Consider the following 18,549-nt stretch of genomic DNA (forward strand, 5'->3'; position numbering starts at 1 on the left):
GCAACATATGCACGGGCCACACAATTGCAGCATGTAATTCCATATGAATAGCACTAGCAAATAACTGATGGTCTAAGAAGCTGAAAGTGCCCCAGAGGATTGCTCTGTAAATTATGTCCCGGCATTTCAATAGAATGTGTGCTCAGAATTATGACGCACAGGGAAAATATATAAAAATAATAACACAGCAGTATGGATATGGTGGATAGTTCAACACATGAGTCTTAAATAACTTTAAGGGAAATCGTGTAAGAAATTAGGGGGCATATTTACAAGAAAGTGGCACATCATAGATGATGACCCACTTTTTTGTGCCCCCCCCCCCTTCCCGGCACCTAACAACACCATGGTTGCACTGTATTTACAATACAGTGCACCTAGGCAGTCGTTAGCACAATAGCTTCAGCATTTTTTATGCTATTGTGGAGCTTTGCGCTACTGGTACCAAAAATGTTGATGCTAGACCAGCAAAGCACAGGAAGGCACATTGAATATAATGGGTGCATAATTCTAACGCCTTCTCTGAGCAGGCATTCCAAATGACGGAAACAATGTTGTAAATTTCACAGCACCATTTTTCGGGCCTCCCTGCACCGGAACAACTTTCTTGCATACATTATGCGTGACGGAGGCATAATGTGGTGCAATGAGTCGCAGAGTGGCACAATGCAAGCATTGCGCCACTTTGTAAGAATGGCTGGGCAGAAAAGCCACCTTAGCACCACCTTAGCATAGAAAGAAAAATGACGCTAAGGATGGCGCTAAGGTGGTTGAAGGGGCTTGTAAATATGTCCCACAGTCTTTTTTTAAAAGTCTTGAGCATAAGGAGACTCGAAGGGCATCTGATATCTTGAGAGGGGGATTCTAGTTTCTGGGCACTGCACCCAATAAAGGAACTCCCCTGTGAACATGATTCATGAAAGCAGTAACACCATTAACACAGTGGAAGCCACAATGATTATGAAGACCATTCACTCCGGGACCCTGGCAGACCCTGCCCCCACCACGACTTCGACAAAGGAGCAGTCCTTATCAGCGAGGCCCTCATTCCTATCCTCAAAACCTCCATCAGTACAGCAAGCTTCCCAGAACCTTGCAAACACTCACCCATCTGTGCCCTCTAGAGAAACGCTCGGCTGACCCAATCAAACTTGCCAATTACTGACCAATATCCCTCCTTTCCCTATTCAGCAAAGGGCCTCAAAAAAGCCATCAACAGCACCTCTCAGACCACCTTGCCAAACATTAGCTTTTTACCACTATGTAACTGTGATTCAGCCCCAGCCACAGTACAGAAACTGCTGTTATGGCATCCATAAATGACATTCAGATGATCCTCAACAGAGGGAAACTCCAGCCCTCATCCTTGTACATGACCGCCCAAGTCAATGCAATGATCTTGGCCTGCTTCAACACACTAAGGATGTTGAAGGAAATCTTCAAGTGACTATCAGACAGCACCAGCAAAATGATTACCCAAGCTCTCATCAGCAGCAGACTAGAATATGGAACCACCCTGTACTCCTGGATTACCAAGCAGATCACAAGAAGGCTGCAAACCATCAAAAGTGCAGGAGCCAGACTAGTCCTCAACCTCCCATGCCGAGCCCTCAACTCACCACACCTTAGGGAACTCCACTAGCTCCCTATACACAAGTGCACACACTATAAAATTCTAACCCAGACCTACAAAGCTCTCCAGAACACTGGCCCTTCCTACCTGAACAGAGGCATTCACTTCCACCAACTTTGAAGACTCCTCTGCTCTGCTTGTTTATCACTAGCATACACCCACGTATACCCAAAAGTAGAACAGGGAGCTGCACCTTCTCATACCTGGCCCCTAATGCCTGGAAGGACACCCCACAACACATCAGAGTCCCTTCCTCTATTCTTGACTTTTACAGGAAGCTGAAGACATGGCTTCTGGAGTTAGCTCATGGGGGTGCCCTCACACACCTGCTACATAGCACCTTGATAACCTAACAGGTAATTTGTGTGGTATAAACACACCAATAATACAACAAATAACATACCATGTCAGCTTAGCTTACATGTCAAAATACTTCTTTTCCAGTGTAAAACCATTTGTTTTTCAATTCACAAAATAAGATATACCACCAGTAAAAAGATTTACTCACACCAAGACTTCTGCATGTGTTTATGGATGCACAGGTGATGCCATGGATACCCTTTTATCTGCTCCCCTGCTCTCTATGTATCTTTTTTTTCCCTGTTTGCCACCTTTCCTCCTACTGGTTTTATTTGTTGAAAGAAGAGCAGCAAACTTTGGCAGAGAAAATGCAGGCCACTCAGCCACTGAGATAGGCCGCAACCTAGAAGCAAATGCTGGGTTGACCTCTTAATCAATCAATCAGTAGATTTGTATAGCACTTCTTGCCACCTGTGAGGGTATCCAGGCACTGTCGGCATCCAGGTGATTATCTGAATAGCCAGGTTTTCAGAGACTTTCATAACTCTGGAAGAGATGAAGTGGTCCGGAGATGAAAGGGTAGCTCATTCCATGTCTTCACTACTATGTAGGAGAAGGAGCAACCTACGCATCTGTATGTCAGATGCAGGTGGTGAGGATTAAAGAAAGGGAGGTTTCTGGTGGGCTGATGGAAGTTGAAGCCATGGTCCAAGTAGGTGGGACCGCAGTTGTGTAAAGCCATGTATGTGTGGGTCAGGAGCTTGAACTGGGATCTTTTCTGTACAGGAAGCCAGTGTAGTTCCCTGGGGTAGGGGATGATGTGGGTTCATCTAGGACAGAGGTCTTCAAACTGTGGGTTGTGATCCCCCGGTGGGGGCGTGAAGTCATCGGAAGGGGGGCGAGCATTCCTCAGCCATTTCTGCCTCAAATCCAAAACATCTTGTTTTGGAAAACGACACTGTCCTGGGACGGTTAATTTAGATAGTTTAGAAAGCTTCAGCAGAATTGTCATTCAGTGAGTCTTCTGTTAAGTGAATCCAAGGGAGGGGCAGACATCTAATGAAGCATTCTTTCCAGGGTACCTGCTTGCCTGAAATAAATGCAAATATGCCCTACCAGTTAATCTGCAAATGTAAGCTGTAATCTGCCAATGTAAAGGATGCTTGGGAGCCAGTACTGGTCCAATCACTGGAAGCTTTGTGATGACAAAGCTTTATTATTTTAAGTGGTAGTACAAAGAGTAAACAACTGAGCTGTGAAGTGAATGCTTTTAATTGTAATTGTATTTACATAGTGTTAACTACCCCTAAGGAGGTGTTGAAGGTACAGTTATGTAAAGAAATGTATCAGTTATGGTCTGCATATTAATAAAATCTATAATTTGGAAGCACTATTTTATGGCAAAACATTTTGCAAATTTTGTAGTAGTCTATTTTATATTGTGTGTAATGCAAATATACAATAATGACTTACATAGTCACAGTGCTTTCTGTCCTCTCCAGTTACACACAGACCTCAGCAGTGCAATAACTAATAGAGGTCTCATAGTGCACTACAGTGCATTGCCCACTGAGTAAAATTTTTCTTTTATTCATTTTTCATTTAAGCTGGCTGTTATGTTTTATGTAGCTACCTAATGGTGAAAGGTCTAAAAACAAAAAAATGTACAGAATATTTTGGAGTTTATTTATGAGAGGCTCGCGTCACCGAAGCATCACTTTTTTTGACGCCCCGGCAGAACAAGCCTGTCAATCATACCTATCAGGCAATGCAAAGCACCTTACTGGCCTTTGCATGGCCTCATATATATGGAGTAAGTCAAAGTAGCGTTATATGTAAACCTAGCAGACCTGTCATGCAGGATTTAACCTTCAAGCTGTATTTGTCTCTTTAATGTCAAAAAGGATGCTGACAGACCCACTATGGATGTTCTGTTACGTTCAGAGAATTAATCTTTTCCCATTCAAGTAAGTCTATTACTTGCATCTGGAAGGCAGGTTGTGCCTTATTCAAATGATAATTACCGGCTGATAGAAGTGGAAGAGCAAGTGCAAATTTAGCCTCTACGGACTTCAGGCAAAGAAAAGATAACTTTGTAATAGTTACTTTTCCTTAATATGTAGTTAAAAAATGACTTCACCATTGTATTACATTTTTAATCACCATTATATATTTTTAAGCTAATTTTCTATGTAGTCCAATTATCGAGAAGTAGTATTAGGATTTTATTATGTACTCTGGTTTTCCACATAGGACAGATAATAGGCCTGCCACAGTGAAAAATAAGTTTTAGGTGATAGTCACTATAAGGACATGTTAATGTGAAATTTCAACATTTCCTAATTGTAAACACTATGTACCCCACCTTGTAGACTATAAGGTCTAGTAGGTCTACATAGGCGTGACTTCTTAATACTTAAACAGAGGTTTTGACCCGCCAAAATGGTTTATTTTGATTTGTTCAATTGTGTTTTAACGCTGCCACAGTTAAGCTACAATGCAGTCCACTAGTGGCATTTAATTTATGGGCCCTGGGTACGTCTTGTACCATATACTAGAGACTTGCAGGTAGGTTAAAAATAGTAATTAGCAATATGCCAATTCGACCATGTTTAAATGGGAGGCACAGGCACTTACTGGTTACAGGGATAAAGTGCACTTCAGTTTAAAACCAGCAAAAAAAAGCACCCTGCAAAAGGCGAAAAATCTGGGGTGACGACGCAGAAAAAAGGCAGATTTCCTACAATCACCAATGAAAGACAATGAGTAATGTTTAAATGGAACTCGTGATACTTAGATGAAAATATGCTTCAGATGTTACCACCAGCTAATAACGGTGACGCTCAATCACGGTCGGATCACAGCTAGTTGACAGCAAAAATGTAAACTACTTTACAATTTCCTAGGTTACCTAACTGTGCATAATCTTTCATGTATGCTATGTGACAGAATGTTGTTGTTGCTAACAAACTAAAATTTAAAAATGAAATTAAAAAAATATATAAAAAAGAGGAGGGTAATAATGGATCCCCATCTTGGATTAAAGGAGCTGGAGACTGACTCAAACTAAGGTGCTACCTGCCAGGAATATCTTCCCATCGACAGAGCCCCTTGAAGTGACAGTTCACTTACACGAGTGGATTGCATGTGGAGTGGGAAGTTGGAATCAGGTTCACATCTTAATACATGTGCTATATTTACAGAGAGATGGGTATTATATTCTTGGATCCAAATGAAGGAAATTTGCTAAAACTATCATTGACACTGCTTTGTTTTACAATGGGTATGTTTGAAATGTGCTTGTTTGATTATATGTATGCTAGATGTAAATAAAAAATATCAACAAGGGACCAAAGTTTAAGAGAAAGAATTAGCAGCTGGTAGTCTCTTGATATCTCCTAACACCTGAGGCAACGTATTCGGATAATCCGTGCAGTGATCTGCTAAAGAAACAAAGCTAATTAGTACTCAACAGGAGTCTTCGGGCAAAGCCTTCAAAGAAACATCCTGCAGGGTGTCGGTGTTTGCAGAACTGCAGAAAAAATAATGACAAGGCAGGTGAAGGAATTCTCCACGGCTGACAGGTATAGCTAGTCTTGTATACTACCAGAGCCAGAAACAGTTTATGAGCGGGAGTATTTCAAAGTAAGAAATGGTTGATTGGAAAAGATACAGGCACCTTGAATGTATAGATAGCAGCCATTCTACTCTGCATGCAGTCATTACTATTAAAGCTCAGCCGCCAGCATGGTATTGATCACTCTAGCAACCAAAACCCACATCTGCATTTAAAAAGAAGCAGCCGCGGCCCAGTTTCGACTCATAGAAGATCTTGCTCAAGACAGCACATATCATGTACCTTCTTTTAGCAGATCATGCTATTTCCTCCATTACCCATTAGTCATATTGAATTCTCCAGATAGCCAAAGAGTCTGGTCTGAATAAGTTATATTGAAGTTCATACATTATGAAGTGCACATACACTTCTGAGGGAAGCTTCCTCATGATCTTACTTTTACCTTATTCTGCATACAAAACTTTGCTATAGCGATATCGTGTGTGAAAACAGTCGCAATAAACATTTCTGAGCTTTTATTTCCACTGTACACCAACATCCAATACCATGCACAAAAAAAGTATTTTCACTGGGGTGTTTTAGAATTTAAATGAGTCTATAATTAGGGTCAGATCCTGCTGCAACTGCTCTGTATATAAGGACACACTAAATGGAGCAAGTAATCTCCCCCTGCCATCAATATATGTATGGATATATATATAAAAAACTACAACTTTTCCTTACCGCTGAGAAGCCCACTGAGGGACTTTCTTTGCGTGTTTCATCTCACCGGTGTCATTGCAGAAAGGGCTTGCCTGTGTGCAATTCAGATTTGAGTCCTCTACGGCTCATTTAGGGTGGCTTGTGTTTTCTATCAGAAGTCTTGTGACCTAGGAGTTTTGACTTGACTGATCTTTTGAGTGGGGTCGAAAATGATTCGGATTCCTTGCCCCCATTCCTTGCCCTCCCTCTCCCCATTACAAAAGCACAGATGAGCCAGTAAACGATGGAATGTATTGCTGCCCAGGGGCAATCCCAGTTGATGAGATTGATTTAAAAAAAATCCATTGTTTTGATTATTTCGAAACATTGTCAAACAGCGAAATCGGTACTTCTTAAGTCTAACTCAGTTCTTCTCTAAAGAAATATTTCATAAAGTGCAGCGTTCCTGCACAGCTATCCATCCTAGAAATCAGTTTCTTCGATTGCAAAACCGCTTGCAAGATCTCCTTTAAGATTATCTGCTAGACGTAGGTAATGTTTTCATAAGAACTTCTAGTGCAGCTAACAGCTATCCAACACGCAGAAGACAGACTTTTGTGCACTTATCAGCACCCTTTTAACCCCCTCTGCCTCTCCTCCGATCTCTTTCTCTAGTGCTGTGAGGTTCCTCATCAGTCTTCAGGGAATTGTCTCAGCAAATCAACCAGAAACAGTTCTACAGGAAGTGTGAACAATGAGTCCACCTGACGTCCTTCCTGGCTGCCTGGTGGCAGGCTACGTGTGTGGGGAGAAATACAAATTGCAAGTTAAACACAATAAATGAACAGGATGCAAGCACAAGACCTTCCATTTCAAAAAAGAGATTTCCGCTTGAATTTGAAATTTGGGATGAAAATTAGAATTGCACTCCTGTGTTTCTGTAATATACGTCACCCCTACTATCTTTAGTAAAAATATTTGAACTTAAAAAAAAAAGATGTCAGTAATCCTGAAATAAAGATAAATACCACGATTCTTCTCACATTTTGGATGTAAGAATATCAAGTACAAAAATACTGCCCTTTAAAATTATCCAGAATATCCATTAGCCAGAATATCCACTAATGGAATATCGTGAAGGTAACTATACATGGGTAAGTACAGAGTTACAATTCTTAACTCTAAATTTATGTACCCAAAAATATCTACATCCATTCCTAAATCTCTATCTATATATTTAAATTTGTATTGATAACTATATCTATATCTGTATAACTATAATATATACATAAATGTGGAGTTAAGAACAGTACCTTTACACTTACCAACCTACACTTACCTTCATAATATTGTGATTGTCGATGTTATAACTACAATAATTTTGGAGGATGATATTTATTGAAAACTCAATATTCCAGTTAAATACCAGTTGCTTGATCACAAAATGACTAGGGCAACCCACGAAGGGTGTGGTCGTCCTGGGACTGACCACACCATTGCTGATAGTCTTTCCAGGTTTTTCCACCTAAGCACTGATAACTCTCATGGGGTGGGTAGTTCTCCCCCATGTAGGAATATTTTGAATGGCGTACCCCCAGCTTCAGAGATCTGTGCACTTTCCCTCTACTAACCAGTGGTAAAGTGCCTATGCTTTCCCTTTTAACATGATGAAATTGGTATAGCCCTAACTGGCATATTTAACCTAGCTATGGGTCTCTAGTACATGGTACAACGTATACTCAGGGCCTGTAAGTTAAGTGCCATTGGTGGACTGCAGCACCCATTGTGCCACCCACTGCAATGACAGTGCAAACATAACTGTAGGCCTCATATGTGTAGCCTGGCTGTGCAATTCTGAACTCCAAATTCAACCTGTTCAGAAAACCCCCTTTGACAGGCCTAAACGTTCCTTTTAAATAGCAATGGCAACCCTAATTTGGCCTCACTGCCCATAAGGCAGGGTCTATTGTATTTAAAAATAGAACATGTAGAAATGTAATGTTACCCATGTCCTTAAAGCCAAACAGCCCCAAAAGATGTTTCCACTGTAGCAAGGCTGACTGCTCTATTGGAAGTATCAGGATGCTATATTAAATGTAATAATGTTATTGCTGGCTTGGAAACAGTTTCACATTTCATTCTTCAAATTCACTGGTAAAGTTGGATTGTTAATAAATATTGAAAAGGTATGTTTGAAAGTTACCTTTTCCCTTGTCACGTAGGTTCTCATTATCCTAATGAGACTACTGGATTCAGCCAGCAGAATCACCTGTACTGCAGGGGACTGAGTCTGATCCCGCACCATGTGACACCTGTCAGCCTAATCTGGGTTTTGTTCTGGCTAACTAGCAGTGCCTCATCTCCACCCAAGAGCAGGGATGATTGGGCAACCGGACGCATGACATAAATGACTCATCAGGGGAATCGTGGTCACTCAGATCTCATCCGTTTCTCTCAGTTACATTTGTCTCACATATGCAAGGACAATCAGAGGCAGAGTATAGTACAATAAGGTTTTATTGAAGTAACTGCATCTTAGATAATAAGGTATGTTTTGCAATAACTAGGACGATGAAGCACAACAGAATTAAAATTGTGACAAGGAGAGTAAAACACAAGAATAACATTACCATGTTGTCACTAACGTTTTTAGTGATAGTTCCTGCCTAAGGTATGTTAGAGCACAGAATGTTAAGCTCTAATTCTGCCCTTCAGGTTCCCCCTGGGAAGACATCATCCCTCATACATGAGCAAGAGGCATATAGTCTACATAAGAAAATGGAGCAAAGCAATCAGCAATCAGCATACAGTCAAGGCCATCTGGCAGGAATCTCTCTCTAACGTACATGGGTCAAAGTAGTGTTTTTATAATAAAACAGCTGATGTTCCAAGAAAGGATCCCCACGTATGAGTGTGTATATTTCTGTGAACATTGGAAATAAAACATACCACTTTCGCCGGCAACCTATCTTACTGAAGCCTTGAGAAAAGCACAGAGTGAAAGAAATGTCTTGTTTAAGAATGCAGTGCTGACCTAGGCGAAGAACATCTAGATAGAAAAAATAAAACAAGACCGTAAATGTGGCTATTGTTAAAATAATATAACAAAGCTAAAATATAAATTATCTAGGTTAAAGTGCATAGCGGCAGGCCTTGTTTGCTGAAATAATGTGTATAAAACTATGGCTAAAATGGCTACACCAGACCCTGCTCATAGTCTTGGAGGCCTATTTGCATGAGGTTCATTTGTCAACTGGCAGCCAGATATCTCCATTGATGAGGTCTGAGGATTGTTCCCAGAGCACCTTGGGTGTGGGAAGTTGTTTATGTTCATATGGTAGAATGACAACTTGGGTTCTGCCCAGGATCTTGGTTAACTTCATAGAGCCCCCCCCCATCACAGACAAATGTTAGCTGACATGTGGGCATGGACCTTCTTTGTTCACCCAGTTATACAGGCACCAACCCCAGTGGAAGAAGAGCTGCAGCCAGAACTGGCTTAGAGTGACCACAGTGTGACAACAGAGGCTGTGGCCAGGGAAAGAAGGTTTTCACTATCTTGGATTTAGGCAGAGATGGGCAATGTGGATTGTTTGCTGTAGGGCACACATGAAGTGCATAAAAAGTGGGTAGTGGTTACCTCAGGGAACTTGTACACTCTTGGTTAGGGCGGGACAAGAAGTCACCCCATTCACAGTCTGGTATCTGGCATAAGTGGGACACACACAGTGCCCTCCTCAGAACACCGGTGGACCTGTGAAAGATCAAATGAGAACTGAAGCTGCTTCTGAGACCCGAGAAGCACCTAGATGATTGGACCTGCTCTCCCTCGTGTACCCAGGACAAAGAAGTGGTCTCCAGAGGTTCAAGCTACAGGGCCACAACCAGGTACAAGAGGCCTTTCCTGCACCTGCACAGCTGACCAGTTCCAACAGTTCTTGCCCCGGGCCTCGCTGGTGGCACCTGCTGGAGTGAGTCTTGACCCTCATGTGCTGTCTGCAAGATACTGTGAATCTTGGCAGTGTTAAAGTGTGCTAATTGTGACATACACTGAAGTCTAGAACTTAAAAACGTTTTGGATCAACACAACGCTTGAGGACTGGAACCAACCCAATCCAGCAAAGGTGTGTTGCTGCTGGGCTCACAATGCAGGATGCTCCCACTCTAAGCCTTTCTGCAGCAGCTGATGGGATACAGTGGGACCTTGTTGGGAAGGTATCCAGCCTCATGGAACCCTCTTTGACTACATCTGCCAGCCTTGCCCCATTGGAAGAATACAAGCTTATCAGGCCGGCAAGGGACCTTCCTTGGCTGCAGAATTCAATTTTCTCCCACTCTGAGCTTTATCACCAAAAGCCAGTAGGTTTGCTGATACCCTGTCCAATGGCTATCTGATGTTGTGGAGCCCTCTGTGGTCACAGCATGCTGCATTGCCCCACTAAGTATTTCTGAATATACATTGAAGCGACTAAGACCAAAAGTAAAGCCTCCAACTGGGTCAAACCTGGTTTCTGTATCCGACAAACTCTCCATTGCAGTTGCCCTTAACTTGCACCTAAGTACCAGTCAAGAGCAACCTGATGATCGCAGTTGGTGCTTAGCACTTTTTGATGCTATTTTTAACTTTTAAAAGAATCATATCTCTGGTTGCCCCAAATAGGTTTTGGTTGTGTTTATGTTATTTTATTTATTCAAATTTACTCTATATTTCTGAATTAGTTTGGTTGTTTCTTGTGTTGTGTTTTGACTTTATTTCTATGTTGGTACTGCATAAGTACTTTACACATTGCTTTTAACTTAAGCCTGGCTACACTGTGCCATAGCTACCCGGGGGTTGAGCTCAGGTAAATTTAGTGACTTTAGTGCTCCACCCTGATAAGTATTGTGGTTATTACTTGAGGTGGGCACCTACCTCCCTCAACTAATACCTCAATGTCTTACAGTGTGGAAAGCAAAGAAGGGGGAAGAGACAATGTTTATCTCCCAAGTACGTAGTTAAGACATAAGTGTCCCTGAGGTCTCCTTGAGAACAGGTCTCTTTGGTCACATAGACTATATCGGATTGGGCCTGTGGGACTTATCCATTCTGCTAATTTTCTGCCTACACTCAGATCACACACCCTATGTGCTCTTTAACTTGCTGTGGCTCCTCATCACTCACATGTTATTTTTTTGTGTGTTTTCTCTATTCTCGTTCACTCCTGGGTTCAGGAGGACTATCAGGACTACGAGCCAGAAGCGTAACAAGGCATTTGAACCAGACCACGGAGTCGCCTCCACCAGCAGCAGGAGCAGCACAAGAAACAACCAAGAAATAAATCACCTTCCTGGCGCCACCTCCTTCTGCACGCCACGGCTTCACATCCTTTTATCCACAAGGATCATTCCATAGTGCTCCCCTCTAAATGACCTCCCAAGAGCCGATGAGTATCCTCCCTTCCTAAATGTCCCTCTACCACCCTAACCGTAAGGGCCTCACAAGATCCCCTGTCTTCAAATGCACTCCTAGCTTCCTCACCCCATTCAGATAGCCCCAATGTCTCTCTCTCTCCTAAAAGAAACACAGTTCTTCCTCTAGTATGATATGGGGACCTTCTTGTGACGTCATGTTTTATCGTATGGTATTCTTTAGCATTTAAAGAAAACTATAATGTGTCAACAAATTTGTACAAAACGGTGAATATTTATTGTGCATTGTGTATCCCCTTGTGGCCTCCTCCCCCTGCCCAGGCTAAGCTTATGTCATTGTTTCCCTCCCAGTGGCATAAACTTTGCCCCAGGAAGGGAGATTGGGTAAGTGTTGTGAGTAGTTTTTTTCTACTTTCCCTCCCTCCGGTAGCAATTTAGTTCAGAGCATGCTGTCAACTATTTTTTTAAATGGGGGAAATTCATCAACATGAAAAGATGACCAAAAACTACAAAAATAAATTCAAGATTTAAAAAATAACTAAAAATGAAAGCAATTCAAGAGCAGGAAACGGCTTGCGTGTGAATGTTCGTGAAAAATATTGTATGGTGTAATTTTTTTAAATGTTTTTACGTGTTACCATTCTTGTTCTTTTGTTTTTTACATAAATGGTGAACTTATTTGTGATTGTACTGTAATGGGGGAGAAAAGTGTTGCTGTTATACATACAGAATTTACATACACCTGTTACAAGCCACGTTCAGAAACAGATTAAAATGCGACAAAACCCACCTTCCCCTCATTTCCCTCTCTCCATTCACATTTCAACATCTGTTCCTGAATGTGGAGTGGGATAGTTGCGAGTGAGCATGTGCGAATTCCTGGGTTCACCTGGGGTCCCTCCCGCACATGTTTCTTCAATAAACTGAGTTCTGTATGTATAGTGAATAGTCTCCGTCTAGTTATTCGACTTTCTGGAAACATCCCTTGTGGCGATGTTTAGCTGTATTACGTCACCCACCCTCCTTCTGGTAGTGGGTTCATGGTGCTAATATACCACTAATAACAAACAATGACATAGGTAACACAAGAAGAAAAGTGGAGCCTACGGCAGATGTCAAACAACGTCACATGTCCTTGCCTCCCTCTCTGCTGCCTTCAAATGATGCCTTGCTTTGCATCATGCTGCAGCACTTATTTGTGCAAGCATGGTGTATCAATCCTATTTTATGCAAACCAGTCCTGCCATGTTAGAGAAGGAGACGTGTTTCTTGCGATGAAAGCTGTTTTGCGAGTTTAGTAGTATTCCTCTTTCTTTGTCATTGTGACAGTTCGGGTTTATGTGTGTTGCCCATCTGCGATTGACTGAAAAATCAGGGACGATGGCATGGATGGCTACCCTTAGCCAGACTCCATAGCTACTCTTCTTCAGTGGAAAGTGAACGTGGGCTCTTGAAGGTGTGTTGTGATCCTTCAGGAGCTTGCCGGACCTGCGCATCCGCCTGACTGGGTGGAAGTGACGCATGCACTGTTTATAGTTTATAGCCACGGCAATTGTGTTTGTAAACTTAGACATCACAGACAACAGCAGACGAGGAGAGTTGGCTACATCTTTCTTATGCATGCAGGCTCTTATGTCTGAGAAAACAAACGCCTCTCTTCCCAAGTCCAAGTGGTGCTACTTTTCGGTATTCACAAAAGTAAGTTACTGCTTGTAACTTTAGTAACTTACCTTTGTGAATACCGAAAAGTAGTCAAGTTAGACTTTTGATCTAAATTAGACTTTTGGTCCAAGTTAGACTTTTGATCTAAATTTAGATTTCAGGTGTAAAGTTAGACTTTCAGTGTAAAGTTAGATTGTCTGTCTAAACTTAGACTTCAGGTCTAAACTTAGAATTGTGGTCCAACTTTACCTTTGTGTTTCTGGTCCTAAGTTTGTAAATAGCGAAAAAATAGTAAACTTACAACAAAAGGGTAAGTTTACATTTTTGAATAAAGCCGCCAATCTGTTTACATTGATCAACATTGTCAGTACCACACACTGCACCTGAGTTCCTGCTTATCAGACTCCCAACATGGATGCACATACCAGTACTTAATTTATAAAAAATAAATAAATGCCAAGGTCCAAGCTATTTCTCTAAAGCACACTGCAGCGTGCACAATCCACTGTTCCTGCCAGTGCTTATAAATGCAAATACCAGTGCTACAAAGAAACCACCACACTCCCACAAGTGTCTTCAATTTCAGAACACTCAAAGCTATAAGAACGGCGTGGACATGCTAATAGTGTTAATTTTTAGGATCCGCCTGCATGTGTGCGCTTGTGTGCTGTGCTTGTGAAATCTTTTGGGGATTAAAAAAAAAAATCTTCAAAGAGGCTTAGAACCCACCCTTAACTTACCTGAATTTACCATTGGCTTAATCCAACGTTGCACTTATTTACATGCTTCTGATTGGCCCGCACTTCGTCTACTTCGCCAACTTTCACTTCCTGCTCTGTCCTTTGCTGTGCATGCCGTCGGACCAAGTACTCCTTACGTTCACTGCTTACTGACTTTTGCCCAGTGTCCTTCCACTGAAAACATGCTTTGCAAGGTTTTTTTTTGTTGCAATTTATAAATGCAGTCAATCAAAATGCGCATGTCTGCAGTCCGAAGCTCTTGTTTCTTTCTTGCCCTACTTTCCCCTCCCACTGTACACTATGCCACCTCTGGCTCTTTCATCTGCCAAACTTGTTTTTTTTGCAGTTTCATATAGAGTGAACTAGACCCAACGGTATCAGAGCGCTTTACATAGCTTCCTTAACAGTTTATTCTGCAGCACACAGAGCCTGCCCTTCTACTGTCACTAGGGAAATTTTGGCAAGCGACTTTGAGAAGGCAACATGCTTTGGCAAGAAATAGGTTTTGAAACGAATGCAGTTGTGAACTTTTTTAAAACAACATATGCTTCATTATTCCTTCCTTTCACTGAGATTTTTAAATCAGGGCTGTACCTTATGTTTTTTAAAGATTGCAAGACAAAATTGGCTTGGTTAGCACTGCTTTGGTACAACATTTTTAACTGTGATGGGAAGTGTTATTTCTTAGTGGCTAGAGCTGCTGACTTTGGAACTAGCAAACTAGGTTCTAATCTTGGCCTTCGCACAACATCCTGTGGTTTTGGGCAAATCATTTCAGATATGTGTGTGTTTCTTCTATAAAGCACTTTGATGCCCTTGGGGTAGGTTTGTGCTGTACGTAAAGAAAAGAAAATGGTGGATAATGGCATGGAGCAGGAAGATGAGTGCAGAGAAGGAAGAGTACAATAGAAATCTGGCCTTGAACCAAATATACAAAAGACCATGAAGAATGCCTCTGTTTATCATTAAGGTTCATCGAACTGTTTCTACTGTTTAGACCAGCAAGTTATCAATGCTAATGCACTGCACGAAAGCACCTGTAGTAAATCTGAGGCAGTGTACTATAACTGTAGCATTGTAAAACCTGAAGCCTTCCCCTCCTTCCTTGTGGTAAATAATATTTCATTAAAACTGGTGCTGCGTTTTAAAAAATGTCTTTGGTAATTAAGAGCGGCCTTCAATCACAAAGAACTGCATTATTTCCTCTTTTCATGACTAATGCGAGGGTTGTACGCGAAAAGGTCGAGCATGTCTCCAGTTGCGCTGGATTCATTTATTTCTTAGATTTTGTTATTCTTCTGTAATTTACTTCATTATATCAGGTAAATTAATTCCAGTTAATGAACCTAGATCCATCATCGTTATGCAACCCAGGACATGCCAAACAGGAGGTAAAGCTTGAATGCTGCATTTCAAGAGGAACTACAAAACCATCACAGAGAAGGGAAATATTCTTTTTAATGTGTTTTAGTCTTCTTTAAAAAGTGAACCTCAATCTATAAATCTTGTATTGATTTCTACTTTAAATCCAAGTCAATGAGCGGACGTAGATGTTCGCTTTAACATTTCCCAAATTCAAACGAAAGTTCAAGGATTCTACCTCATGTCTTAACGAGGTTGGGCTTAGTAATGTAAAAATTGAGAAGGCAAATAGATATCACATAGACGTAACCTATTGGCTTTGCCGATGCTTGTTGTATATTGAATTGTTAAATGCTCTGCAAATGTGCTCTGTTTCCATTCTCAAAACATGGGATGACAGTTTCTGAAGAATTCTGCGGGGAGTTACCACTGCAAACCATATTCAGGAGGAGGCAGGTGGGGTGCATCTAGTGGGGCTGTTAACATCCAATGTGCAGCACGTGCCAGTAATAGAGAAGCCATTTCTTTCAGATCTGAACTGGTGTATGTGTGTCAGGAACTGCTCTGCTGCATCACCTAAGCCAAAACGTAAAATCAAAGGCCGGTGTAACCATCTGCAAAATAATTGTTGAGGCATTGTGTTCGATGGCATGTGTAGCTGTAGGTACACATGCTTTACATAAGTCCGCCATCTAGTGTTGGTCTCGGAGTGTTACAAGTTGTTTTTTCTTCGAAAAATGTTTTTGAGTCACGAGATCGAGTGACTCCTCCTCTCTGTGATAGTGCACATGGTCATCGAGTCCTTTGTAAGATTTTTTTCTTTCTGCCGTCGAGTTCGGACGTGTTCCCTCTCGCTCCGATACATCTCAGTTCGGTATCTTCTGAACTTTCCTATAACTTTCTATAAATGCCGGCATAGTTTTGATCGTGTTTTTCCACTCTTATAGTCAATCCGGTTGCAGTTGATGCAGTCGATTACGAGCCTTTAGGGGCAACCTCGCCCTTTCAGGGCCTACTTCGACACGTCTTAGTCAAACAATATTAGGCTGATGGAACGTGCTCTGTTTCAGTTCTGTCCTCAATGTTATGCCAAATTTCCCTACACCGATCAGCATTTGGTATGTAATCTCTGCCTCCGGAACACGGGGAAGAAAACTGCAACGCTTGTATATCATTTCGATCCAAAAAGACTTTTCGGGACCGAAGGCCACGTTGAATGGAGATGACGTCCAAGTTGTCAGAACACACACCAGACATCTTCAGAGACGAACAATTGCAAGAAGAAGTAGAACAGCTTGTAGGAGTTTCCATTGCAGATTTGGATTGAGACTCCGATGTTGACAGCCAATATATACCACCAGCGTAGTACGTGAGTACACCAGCCCTGTCACACTAAACAAAGACCATCCAAACGACTCCTGCATCGATCTTCAGTCCTCCACTGCCTTCGGGCAATTGTCGGACCCGAAAATTATTTTCGGATGAGCAATCCTCGGGTTCAGCACCAAAACAAAAGGCCAAAGTGCTTTCAGCATACACCAAACAGACTGCCACATCTGTTTCGGTACTGAGCCGAAAATCAGACTTTTCCACATCTGAGCCCAAAAAAATTAGCAGCACTTTCTGAGCCGACATTTTCAGTTCAAGGCAAGCATTTCATATCCAAACCTTCGGAATCTAAAGTTGGCAGTAATAAACACTCTCCAGCTTCTGAGGAGTCATCAAAGATACAACCTATATTAGAGGTTATGGATGCTAAACAGCGCAAAATCCATATATATATAGAAACAGGAAGGATCATAGCCTCTCTTCCTTCAACAACAAAGAGGAAGCTGACTTTTCAAGAGACTTTGGATGCTGGACCTCCACCTATTAAGGCCTCACAAAAGAAGGAGAAACAAAAGGCAATCCAACAACCTCAGCCTTCACCACCACATTCTCCTATCCTTCCTGCTACCCCACCACCACCACTACCTTCACCTGCACACTCAGCACAGTTTTCTATACAGGAATCATGTACATCACCACATACAGATTACCTAATTGATCCCCAACAAGAGGTAGACCCATGGGATATATATATATATATGATATTGATCCCATTCTCCCTAATAATCCAGATTTATACCCAGTGTTAGAATTGGGGTCTTTGGTTGACAGTCAGGTTACTTCCCGTCCAAGCAAGGACCGTTACTCTAGTCAGGGTAAGTCACACACAATCCAAATTATCCTGTGCCCACCCTCTGGTAGCTTGGCACTGAGCAGTCAGGCTTAACTTAGAAGGCAATGTGTAAAGTATTTGTGCAATAAATCATGCCGTAACACATTATAACATCACATAAAATACACCACACAGGTTTAGAAAAATATAGAATATTTATCTGAGTAGATTAAGGTCAAAACGATCAAGATTTAATAACTACAAGTGGAAATATCACTTTTGTAATGATAAATAGAATCTTTAGTTCTTAAAAAGCAATGTGTCGCTTGCAAGCACAAAGTACCTAGTTTGCGTCTAAATTATCCGCACAGGAGTGCAGAGGAGGACATATTTGGAAAATGGGAAAGTGTGGGTCAGTTTCTCCGGGTGCACGGAGACGATGTGTCAATGCTTTTCTATGCAGCAAGGGCTTTGCGTTGATTTCTGGCGCACAGACTTCGATCTGATTCGGGTTGCGGGGTATTTGGATGCCCCGGGGACGATGCAGAGAAATCCTGGGTGTGCAGGGCGAGGTCACAGGAGCAGCATCAATCCAGTGGGTGATGCGGGAATTTTCTGTCTCACGCAGGTGCTGCGTCGATTCATCTCGCAGAAAGTCAGGTTGCGTCGTTCTGGCATGGCTATGCGTCGATCCAGTGGGCCGTGCATGGAAGTTCCGGTCACAATGCTGGTGCTGCGTCAATCTCCACTTGGGGAGCCGGGCTGCGTTGTTCCGGTTCGGCGTTGCTGTGATTTTCTCACTGCAGGGCAGGCTGTGCATCGATTTTCACTGCACAGTTATTTGCAGAGATTAAGGCCCTCATTCCAACCCTGGCGGCGGAGGGCAGCGGAAGCACCGCCAACAGGCTGGCGGTGCTTCCTGGGCTATTCTGACTGCGGCGGTAAAGCCGCGGTCAGAAAAGGGGAACCGGCGGTTTCCCGCCGGTTTTCCCCTGGCCCAGGGAATCCTCCATGGCGGCGCTGC

At 42.2% G+C, this 18,549-nt stretch overlaps 1 protein-coding gene across 2 annotated transcripts in view; it reads left to right on the plus strand.

The window, feature by feature from the left end:
• SNCB (synuclein beta) overlaps positions 1-12,546 on the plus strand; it is a 95,529-nt gene extending 82,983 nt beyond the window's left edge. For both annotated transcript variants that reach the window (XM_069244561.1, XM_069244562.1), the window contains exon 6: positions 11,403-12,546. In XM_069244561.1, coding sequence (XP_069100662.1) covers positions 11,403-11,435 — 33 coding nt within the window. In that variant the 3' untranslated portion in view covers positions 11,436-12,546. The remainder of the gene's footprint in view (positions 1-11,402) is intronic.
• The last annotated feature ends 6,003 nt before the right edge of the window (positions 12,547-18,549 follow it).

The sequence above is a fragment of the Pleurodeles waltl genome, chromosome 7, assembly GCF_031143425.1.
Source record: "Pleurodeles waltl isolate 20211129_DDA chromosome 7, aPleWal1.hap1.20221129, whole genome shotgun sequence".
Classification (NCBI taxonomy): domain Eukaryota; kingdom Metazoa; phylum Chordata; class Amphibia; order Caudata; family Salamandridae; genus Pleurodeles; species Pleurodeles waltl.